This window comes from Scomber scombrus, chromosome 1 (assembly GCF_963691925.1).
Source record: "Scomber scombrus chromosome 1, fScoSco1.1, whole genome shotgun sequence".
Classification (NCBI taxonomy): domain Eukaryota; kingdom Metazoa; phylum Chordata; class Actinopteri; order Scombriformes; family Scombridae; genus Scomber; species Scomber scombrus.
In genome coordinates this window covers 26,502,564-26,514,018 of record NC_084970.1, presented here as the reverse complement: position 1 = coordinate 26,514,018, position 11,455 = coordinate 26,502,564, and the positions used below count along the sequence as shown (strand labels likewise).

The window sequence follows — 11,455 nt, the reverse complement described above, 5'->3', positions numbered from 1 at the left end:
TAATAGTCTAATAAATCTGATTAATTATCAGTTGCCACTTGCCATTATGTCCTTATGGATTGTATTTCTCCACGCTCCCGCCTCGCTCGCTCACCTGGACGGAAGTGAACATAAAAGGAAACGCAGGTGAGGCATCCACTCACCTCCTTCCCCCTCCCTCCTCCTTCTATTCTCGTATCCAGGTAGGACGGGACGGCAGTGGCGCTTTATAGTCTACCTTCTGTTAGAGAGAGGAGGCATGACGCTGGATGTGTTTCATTTCTGTAAATGTGAGCCAGACAACATGAAATATTCTTTTTCTGTTTCATCATAACCAGTAACCTCACGGACTAATGGGGCTTATATTGCTGAGCCTGATTCTCCGGTATTGGATCCACACCGTGGAAGGTAAGCAAGGGAAAGAATCAAGGGCGTTTATGCAAACAATGAGTAACAGTGTTTCATGAGCAGCATAATGCGTGAGTGTTTTTTTTAATTATTATTTTTTATTTAATTATATTAATTATGCTTCATAGTAAAAAGATTTTGTGTTTAAGTATTTTTATTCACACGTGAATAAATCTATCACAACCTAAATTAAACACAGAAAATATTATTGTATTAGGGCTCAAATCTTATGATACATTTTAAAAAATATAGATCCACTTCCTGGAGAGTTTTTAAATTGTTTGCAGGAAACTCTGGTCAGTGTTAACATGCTCTCTGTGTCTCCTACTGTGTTTCTGCAGGATCCTGTTCAGCTGGCAGCGCTGTGACTTGTGATGAGTGCCTACAGCTCAGTCCTCACTGTGCCTGGTGCACACAGGAGGTAGGCAGCCAGTGTTGCTGGTGTAAAACAACCAGCATGTAAGCAGATAATAACCGTAATGCATTCAAAAATATATAATTTTTTGTTTCACAGATCAACACAATGACATTGCATGTTCAGGAGACTGCACCTTCAGATGATAATAAAACTTGTATATTTATGGCATGCTGTAAAACAATCTTCACAACCCAACATGTTGATGAGTTGTGAGGATTGTGTCATGAATTGCACAACATGTGACTTTTTTTTCACTCTTCATCATTCAGAATTTCACAGACTGGTTTTCAGTCAGTGAACGATGTGACACACTGGAAAGCTTACTAGAAAAAGGATGTGCCAATGGCCAGCTGGAGTTCCCTGTTTCCAGAGGCCAAATCCTCCAGGATCGCCCACTTGGGAGGAAGACAAGCCACTTTAACAGCACTCAGATCTCCCCACAGAAAATGGAACTCAAGCTGCGACCTGGTACGCAAACCCAAGCATTTTAATTTGATTACTTGTTGTACCTCATTGTCAGACAGAATTAAGGTGATTAAGGTGTTGATTTTATCTTTGGGGGCAGGCAGTCAGGTGACTTTCCAGGTCAAAATTCAACATACAGAAGACTATCCTGTGGACATCTATTACCTGATGGACCTGTCAGCATCCATGATTGATGATCTGGAGAAGATCAAGGACCTGGGTTCCTCTCTGTCTAAAGAGATGGCCAAACTGACCAGTAAATTTCGCATGGGCTTCGGCTCTTTTGTGGAGAAACCTGTCCTGCCCTTTATCAAGATCACAGAGGATGAACTCGCCAACCCCTGCAGGTATACAGTAAATATTAAAAACCTGACCAGTAACATTTTGAATGTTTGTTTGCGGTCTGACATTTAGTTTCTGAACTGAATCTCAGTCTTGGAAATTTTTTTAAATGTTTGTTTTTGTCTTCTGCTGTGTTACAGTGGTGTAGGCTCGACCTGTCTGCCAACGTTTGGCTATAAACATGTCTTGTCTCTGACGAGCAGCACTGACAAGTTCAACGAGATAATCGCAAAGCAGCTTGTGTCTGCAAACATTGACCTGCCAGAGTGTGGCTTTGATGCTGTCATGCAGGCGGCCGTTTGTGGGGTAAAAGTTAGTTTTGTAAAATAAAATAAGTTTGTAAAAGATGCTCATCTTCATGTGAATCTGTGATTTTGTGTTGTTTTGGAACATGAAGGAACTTTGCATTTCAAGGGTTAAGGGTGAATTCAAGAGAGAAAGATAAGCAACTTTCCTGATAGGACAATGTCTCCTGATAGGACAAGATAGGCTGGAGGAATGATTCGATGCGTCTGCTGGTGTTTGTCAGTGATGCTGACTCACACTTTGGGATGGACAGTAAAATGGCCGGCATTGTGATTCCCAACGATGGACAGTGTCACCTGGACATCAACAACGAATACTCCATGTCCACAGTGCAGGTCGGCCACGACACTTCATTCATAATTGCTCTTTTTTTTCATTTTCTTTATTTAAACCTTAAGTTTCATGACTGTCATTTGTCATTTGAGGGTCAGCTGTGATGATTTCTTCTTTTTTTTTCAGGAGTATCCAACTCTTGGCCAGCTGATTGATAAGGTTGTGGAGAACAATATCTTACTGATATTTGCTGTGACAGAACAGCAGAAACTCAACTATAAGGTGAGAGCTCCTCCTTGTAAAAGTATTAAGAGTCCAAACTAAAGAAGTTTTAGTGTGGGCACAATGTTTACCTAGGTTAGCATATGTATTCATGAGCTACATTCTCATTGAACCTGTTAGAACTAGCCCTCTTTTCTTCCCCCTTCGTTTGCAGTACTTATCTTTGCTTTAAGGACTGAGCCAAGCCTGCCCACATTGTAACAGTGACTTTGCTGTTTATTTCTTTTTTTGCCTGCAGAACTATGCAAATCTCATACCTGGCGCCACAGTTGGAGTCCTGGCATCAGATTCGCGGAACATCTTGGAACTGATTGTGACAGCGTACAAAGTAAATAAATAGTCTTGGTGATTTGAGTGTGCGTGCAGACACTGACAGAAGACAAGCACCTGCCCTAATGATAACAATAACACTTTGTTACATTTCATCTAATCAGGTTATGCAGCATTAAAAATGTTTTTGGCTTGAGTCAGAGTTCAGCAGTTCAACTAAACACAAACAGTGTTGCATTAATTAACCCTCTGTACATCATATTTTTTACACCATAGCCAGTATATCCCTACCTTATCCTATATTTCTTATTCTTTGCTTTTCCTCTATCATTCCTTCTTCCATGACTTTTTTCCTTCTAACTCCCGGTGCTTTGCATCAGCATGTTTGACAGCAAGTCTCTGCTTGTCGCAGCTGTTTGATCTCCTGCCCCTCTGACTCTGACATACTCTTTCCTCCCCACTCTCTCTCTCTCTCTCTCTTTCTCTGTCTATCTTCCTCTGTGTGTCTCACTCTTGCACTCAGTGTCCTTGTCTAAATCCCCCCTGGTGGCTCTAACTGGTGCGTGTCCACAGTCCTCTAATTACTTCATTCGTTACATCATTTACTCCCACTTTTAGCTTCTGCCACGTTAAATGCACTGAAGAGGAGTCCCTGTTATCACACTGATTGCAGCAGACAAAAAAAGGGATATATAGTGATAGAAGACACTTGATTAGTATTTAGACTTCACTGCAATTTTGAATCAATGTTTTCTATTTCGTGGATGGATATTTTAGCTACCCCACTTTAAATACCTGCAACATATTTACTGAATAACTGAAATCTTTTGAATCTGTTTTACCTTTGCGTACTTCGCCTTAATCCCTCTTCAACTGTGTGTATCCCATAAACTTTCCCTCCCTGCTTTCTCTACCTTAGCAACACATAAAACACAGTGAAATTGCAGGTCTACAGGAAAACACAATTAACCCTCTGTGAGCACCCAGACAGTCCGTCACAGAGGCTATCCTTCAGCTAAGGTTAGCTGTCACTCTGTAGTCAGGCACTTTGTGCAACCCAGCACACCTGGGATTATGACTCACCTCAACAGAAAGAACTAGATTGGAGGTTTTAATCAGTCTTTGCACGTTAGAGGTCGGCGCAGGGTGAAAGCGTAATTCTACTTTCAGCCCTAGAAATCCTGTTTCATGGTAATAGAAGTCAGTATGTTGATTTCATAATCATGTTTTGTTGATTATGGACAGATGATTGTATTTCCAAACAGTGTTCTGCAACACGTATTTACTGTTTGTCAGGAATTGCGTTCAGAGATTGAACTGGAGGTCCTTGGAGACACAGAGGATTTCCAGATGTCCTTCACAGCCATTTGCCCAGATGGGACAGTCTTCCCTGACCTAAAACGCTGCTCCAACATCAAACCTGGAGAGACGGTCAGTTTTGTCCTCTGAATTGCCGTGTTTCTCAGTACCTTTCATACAGGCTCATGCAGTTCAAAGTAATAAGACTGATACGATCATAGAGAGATCAACAGTAAAACAATAGGATACCAAAAAAAAAAAAAAATGGAAACGTAAGATTAAAATGTGAATAAACAAAAAATAGAGAGAAACAGTAAAAGATCAAAACAGACATAAAACATTCTAAACAAAAGCCAGAGTGAAAATGTAAGTTATTTTTAATTTTATGTGTAAAGATATCAACACTTGTCTGCTTTCATGTACTCAGGCAGGATATTCTGGTCTCAGTCAACACTCTGGCAGCAACATACGGCATCAGTTACACATGATCTAAGGCCTTATTAGACCAGATAGACTTGAAGGCCTTGAAATTTAGTTCTGAGTCAAAGGTAAGACCAGCAAGTTTTTGTTGCCTAGGGTTTCATTTATTTAAATTTTGTGGCTACTTTTGTTCAGTTTTATTCTCATAAAGCTGTAAAAGAGAATCACTTGGTCCCCTGACCAAGTGACATAAAGCTGTACCTTTTTGTCAGTGATAATTTTGGTGAAGTCTGGCTATATTTTATATTTTTCCTATTGGCAACAAATCCCATGGAATGACCAAAACCAAAAATGTCTTGATTAAAAAAAGGCTAAATATGTTCTTAAAACAGCTGGGCACCATCGTTTTTGGCAAATGATAACTAAAGGGGAATAAATATTGCATTTGTTAAGGACTGTTTTCAGCGGCACATTTGGTTCTCCAGCTGTGTTTATGACAACAGAACTACATATGTGGGATTAACTCAAAGTAAACGTCAGTACCTGTTTATCCTAATGAAGGGACATTAGGATAAACACTCTATTAAATTATTAAATTACTACACTGAAGAAGGCATCTATGCTAAATCGTCTGTTTTTGTGCTCAGCCATGATGTTTAATGTTTCTGAGACATCTTTCAGAGTGCAAAAGCTTTCCTAAATTCCGATTGTTTCCCTGCTGGAACACATCTGAAAGGTACCTGGAGCGCAGTTGTTTTGAAAATTATTTGGACTTATAGTTCAATAGTTTTTGAACAACAATGGAAGTCTATGGTACATACGCTATGAATACAGGCTTTGAATACACAGGCAATACTTGAGTTGGATTAAATCACTGTAAAAAAAAATGTTAATGGGATTTTTTGACAATAAAAAATTGAATATCACTAGACCTATTCTTCAGTTTACCTCCATTCATTCAATCAGTCATTCTTTCATTCATTCAAACCTTTATTTAGACAGGCAAAGTCATTAAAAGCAAGCTCTCTTTCATAAGGAAGCCCTGATGACAATACAAACATAGAATATAAGAAACAATAAAAACACTATAGAAAAGCAATACAACACATACTATGAAAACATATTGTTGCAATAAAAAGTAAAATCTGCACATGAAAGTTAAAGCTCAATTAAAAATGATGCATTCAAGCTGTCCTATGTCAACTAAAATAGATTTAAACTGATTAAAAAGCATTAGCTCGTCGAATTTTACTATCTTCTGCAAGTTGTTCCACTTGTGTGGAGCGTAATATTTAAAAGCCAGTTTCCCAGTCTCAGTGCTAACACGTTACATTTTCAAGGAGCAAATAGTCTTGGGACCCAGTGCAGTGTGAAATTGAACTATAATTAATAAGACATGGAAGGTATCCAGGAAATTTGCCAAAGAGAGCTTTGTATATAAATAGGATGCAGTGTCGTTCTCTTCTTACTGCCAACGAATGGCACTTAACTTTCTGATATATGATATATATGACAGTTATTAACTGTACAGTGGAATGATAGACTGAAACAAGAGGTTTGAGAATATAAGCAGGAGAGTCCGCAAACCAGTAACTAATCTGGTTTTCATCACTTCTCTGCCCCTCAGGTGGTGTTCAATGTGACTGTGGAGCTCTCGGGATGCCTGTATGGAGTTCGGCACTTCTCCCTCAAACCAGTGGGTTTACAGGACAGTTTGGAGGTTGAACTGGAGTCTCTTTGCTCCTGTGATTGCCAGCAGCCTCCTGAAGCAAACAGCAGCCTCTGCACCGAGGGCCAAGGGGCTTTCCAGTGTGGCGTGTGCGTGTGTCAGCCAGGCTTCTTGGGAGCGGAGTGTGAATGCAACGAGGAAAGTGTTTTGTTGAGTAACTGCCTTGCAAACAATGAGTCCCAGTTATGCAGTGGTCAGGGGCAATGCTACTGTGGAGAGTGTGTGTGTGATGCATCCAGTTTTGGCCGCATCTACGGACCTTACTGCGAGTGTGACAACTATTCCTGTGTCCGCTTCCGTGGGGAGCTGTGTGGAGGTGAGAAAGCCCGTTTGAATTTTAGAAATGAATCACGTTTATGTGTCGATTGTGTTGTTTCAGTGTTTTTGTGTTGCAGGCCATGGAGTGTGTGACTGCGGAGACTGTCACTGCCAAAGTGGCTGGACAGGGGAGTATTGTAACTGCAGTACCAGCACTGAGTCGTGCATGTCAGAGGATGGTGCCCTCTGCAGCGGGCGGGGGAAGTGTGAGTGTGGCCATTGTGTCTGCTCTGTTCCCGGAGCATCTGGGGACAAGTGTGAGAAGTGCCCAACATGTGGAGATGCCTGTAGCTTGGCAAGGTGAGAACACATTTATGCCATCGGAGGTGAATAAAGGTGTAATGTAGAGGTTTTTGTCGGCTTTACCTCTGTAATTGTTGTTTCTTTAACAGAAAGATATAAGATGTTGCTCCTTGCGCCACATGATCTGTCTGTTCTTTTTAGCACAGGCATATCAGGTTCTAGTCCTCTTGTTCACATGTGTCTACACCTTCTGGGTGACATCAAAAGACAACTAATGTCCCCAACACAGCACTAAGAGATTTCCTTTCTCCATTGTAAAACAGCTGTCAGGGTTAGTGTCATTTGATAGCACTGTTATAGGGGAGACGGGTGATAGAGAGTGAGTGAAGCCTTGGGAAAACTCTGATAAGTGGACAACTCTGTGATTCCTCTGTACTTTCTGTGTCAGTGATTGAAACCCCATTAGACCTTACTGTACCACCCTCAGGGTAAAGCTGAGCTTTTGTTTTTCCATTTGTTTTAACACCAGGACTTGTGTAGAGTGCCACGTCCAAGAAAAGGATGATGCAGAGCTGTGTGATCAAAGATGCAGCGTCCCTAAAATCTACATCAACACAACAGCAGGTAAATGACTCCCCCAGTCTGAAGACCTCCCACACTGCTTAAAATACTAAAATATTTCTGCTTTTCTGCATTTATCTTATTTTCTATGTTAGGTGGAGTAGGGCTGGACAGTATGATTGAAATGATCACAATACTAATACACAATACAGTCATAAGATGGTAAATGTGCGCAAAATCACACAAAAAGTAATTCACTGTTATGCTTCACATGAGACTAAACTACTCGTATGTCTAAAACAAAAATGTTAAAAACATTTTTTGTGAGTTTTTGATTGCAGCTTATTCAGAATCATCAATTTGGAAAACAAATAACTTATTGAATAACTGTCCTTACCTTTCAGATGTACATAATTGCTTGAAATATAAATAAAGTTGTCTAACTAGTAGAATCAGATGCAGGCTTTTGATTTAAGGGCAATGTCTCTGATTTTGTGTTTTGAATTATATTTTTAGATTTTATACCAGCAGGTCATGTCAGTAAAGTGTGAAACTCAGCAAGCTCATACTTGAAACTTGATTCAGATAGTATCTCAGGGAATATTTAGTTGCCTTCATATTGTATAGAGTTACATTATCATCAGATTCAGTTGTAGGCTGCGATTGAAAAAAACACTTGTGGGAATTTCCAAATCTGAAAACCTCTACTGCGATCAAACAGTAGACGTTGCAATGCAAAAAGAATCAAGACCAAACGCACGCAATCTTTATCACAACATCCATGTTTGCTTATTCCTTGTTATCCAAGTTTAATTATTTTGATAACACTTAGTTTCTGAGGAATGCAATGCTTATTGGCAGGCAAACTTGGATTTCAGAGTTTCTTTGGGCAGATTAATAAAGAAGAATTTAAAAAGCAGCATTACTCTGTGACAATACTAGCAACAAAAAAAGGTTACTAAATCTTTTCTCTGCTCTCTGATCACCAAACATGATCTCAAGTAAGTCTATTCAAATTCATTTTCATATCACACTGGCATGAAATGAAATCAGTGGATACCTGGAAGGGAAAAGAATCATATCACTTATGATCTGCTTTTTGGGAACCAGCAAAAGAAAGTATGTGGTTTGTTTTTAATGGGTGAAAACAAATTCAGAGGTAAGGTGAGCCTTAATTTTATGTCCTTATGTTCTAAAATCAACATCTTTCATTGATCGTTAACCTATATTCCCAAAGAGCTGATGATAGTAAAAATATTTATGTACCATCAGTCTTCATCAGTACCATCAGTCCTCATACCTGTGCTGTAAATGCGTGTCGTTGCTAGAGTTTGTTCTCCCAGCTTAGTGTTTTTGATCATGGTATCAACACAGGACCATGCTAAGTTTACCCATGGGTCAGAGATTTGGAGGAATGCTGACCTGCATCGAATCGGGTGTCTCTCTGAAGTCTGCACCCTGTCTCTAACACAACACCATCCATGTCCATTCAGCCAGCACTGGACAATGGGGAACATATTATTTACCTTGTTGTACAGGCAGAGCTATTGTGGTGCATGTGAATAGCTAAAGGACCTCGGCTTCCTTTATAGGGAAGATTATTTTAAACCCGCCATACTTGTGCAAGCTGAGAGTTATATCTGATTATCACTGAAGATTCTCAGGCTTCAGATGTGAAATACAATGGTGTGAGCTGCACACACACATGCACACACACCAGATTGTAGTCTTTGATATGGAAATCACACTGACAGCACAACAGAGGCGAGTATATCCTTTTACATTCTCAGCACAATGTTGCGAGGGAAGATGATATGCAAAGTTTCTGTGCCCTCGTTCCTTCCTTATAGATATGTATGTTCACATGTCCTTTCAGATTATGACGACAAGAGGCCTTCAGTGCAATGCACGCTGATGATGGAGAATGAGTGCCGGATCTCATTTAGCGTGGTAGGAAGTGACACAGGGACCACTGCCTATGACCTCCAGATGAATGGTAAGCTGAACTAGAAAACAGAGCAAAAGAAAGGGAGTACAACTGTGTGCGTCATCTCATCCACTGTCCTGTCACAGGTTGTCCTGATCCTCCAAACATCCTCATGATTATTCTGGGGGTGTCCCTCTCCGTCGTGTGTATCGGCCTGATCCTGCTGGCTGTGTGGAAGGTGCTGGTGTCGGTTCATGACCGCAAAGAGGTGGCCAAGTTTGAGGCTGAGAGGTCAAAGGCAAAGTGGCAGTCGGTAAGACTCTGAAATTGCTTTGTATAAAAAGATGATTGTATTTAAAACATAAGCTCTATATTTCTTATTGTAAACAAAGCCCATGAACATACCAAAAGTAACAATGGGGTGATCCTACTGATAGATAGAGAGATAGATAGAGAGATAGATAGACATACAGATAGATAGATAGATAGATAGATAGATAGATAGATAGATAGATAGATAGATAGATAGATAGATAGATAGATAGATAGATAGATAGATAGATAGATAGATAGATAGATACTTTATTTATCCCCATAGGGGAAATTCAGGTATCCAGTAGCTCATACAGACACATACATAAATAAATGAGAACATATCACTACCTAGTGATATTATTGTTGTAAAGCCTGATTGGTGACAATATTTAATGATACCCTGCTCCATCTTTTTAATTTAAAGTGATTATGATTCAAGTGTTTGTGTTTTTTCTTTGTCTCTTTTTAGGGGACCAACCCTCTGTTCAGAAGCTCAACGTCTACATTTAAAAATGTAACTTATAAAAACAGAGATAAAGAAAAGATTATTACAATGAATCACTACTGATGATAAACTGGAGGCAATCTGAGTGCACTTAAGTGTGTGTGTGTGTGTGTGTGTGTGTGTGTGTGTGTGTGTGTGTGTGTGTGTGTGTGTGTGTGTGTGTGTCTGTGTGTGTGTGCGTGCGTGTGTGTGTGTGAGAAAGACATACAGGTGGATAGATACAATTTTGTACTAAAAATGTGTTCATGGTACGAAACTGAGTTGTCTCAGAGGTGTTAATACACAGTAGACAACACTGTGAACAGAAATACACTATGTGATGAATTTGCTGCTGTAAGAGTGCACTGCTGACAGGTGCCATTGCACACTGGAACACTGTTCTTTCCTATTGCATGATCCCGTGAACTTCAGTATCAAATCACTGTAACATGCAGCTTGGAAAGGAGGACACTACACTGAGTGGTCTACTACTGAAAAAATGTTGTTTTGTTCTGATGAATGTAAATATTTAGGATGACAGGTTTTTTTTTTTATTTTAAATATTGTATTTGTTTGATGTTTTGTTGCAAAGCAAGGCTGAGCCTTGCATGTTGACAACAGAGGTTTTTTTTAGTGGTACGGCACATAAATAAAGTTGACTTTTGCCTTATTGTGAAGTGATCATTTAAGTATTGGGTGCAGAGATGTAGCAATTAGTTGATTAATTGATCTATTCTGATAGTTGATTGATTGTTTTTAAGCAAAAATGCCAATGTTCATGGGTTCAGCTTCTCAACATTGAGAATTTGAACCTTTTATATGGCATATATGATATGATGAAGTCTGAATGAGAATCTGGTACTCACCTTTATTATTTTAGTTTACATTGTTGCTCACATGGTGCATTTAACTGAGTAAAGTTGTTTCATCAAATCATCACATACTACAGGCGCGCATGTAGTCGAGTGGTCCTTTGCTGCATGTCACACGCCCCTCTCTCTCCTGTCTACTGTTAAAATAAAGGCGCCTGTGCCTAAAATAAATAAATGAATACAAATTATCACATACAGAAAACCTGGGACCAGATAGTTTGTGCTGTTTATTGTGATGACAACAGATAACAAGAGCAAAATGACCCATGGTCGGTGAAGTAGCAGATCATATTTAAGAATTAAAACACAAAAAATGTCCATAAATAAGATATCCAATTTAATAAAATTAGTTATTAGGGATTGGAAAGAAATTCTGCTACACAAATCTATCCTTTTTTCACTATTCTCTGATGGTTTGGTGGAGTGGCTTACAACACATAAAGGCCCAAAATGGACATTGCTTGTTTGAAAGGGGCCATAACATGCTGTATTTTGCAGTTGTAGCAGGTGAAGCTAGTTTTAAGTATGAAGTTTGGTAGTTTAG

The 11,455-nt window shown here is 39.5% G+C and overlaps 1 protein-coding gene across 1 annotated transcript; it reads left to right on the top strand.

Moving 5' to 3' along the window:
• The first annotated feature begins 1,388 nt into the window (after nucleotides 1–1,388).
• itgb6 (integrin, beta 6) lies at nucleotides 1,389–10,158 on the top strand. Its single transcript, XM_062416163.1, has 12 exons — nucleotides 1,389–1,617; nucleotides 1,753–1,918; nucleotides 2,092–2,253; nucleotides 2,378–2,473; nucleotides 2,712–2,801; nucleotides 4,040–4,174; nucleotides 6,090–6,507; nucleotides 6,587–6,809; nucleotides 7,282–7,376; nucleotides 9,190–9,309; nucleotides 9,387–9,553; nucleotides 10,025–10,158. Exons 1-12 carry the CDS (start codon nucleotides 1,439–1,441, stop codon nucleotides 10,121–10,123), a joined length of 1,950 nt encoding a protein of 649 aa, XP_062272147.1. The 5' UTR covers nucleotides 1,389–1,438; the 3' UTR covers nucleotides 10,124–10,158.
• Nucleotides 10,159–11,455: the final 1,297 nt, after the last annotated feature.

Coding starts and splice junctions, on each gene's coding strand:
- itgb6 (XM_062416163.1), top strand. CDS start 1,439: ATGGACCTGTCAGCATCCATGATTGATGATCTGGAGAAGATCAAGGAC. Junction 6,508..6,586: donor CCGTGGGGAGCTGTGTGGAG/GTGAGAAAGCCC, acceptor TTTGTGTTGCAG/GCCATGGAGTGTGTGACTGC. Junction 6,810..7,281: donor GATGCCTGTAGCTTGGCAAG/GTGAGAACACAT, acceptor TTTTAACACCAG/GACTTGTGTAGAGTGCCACG.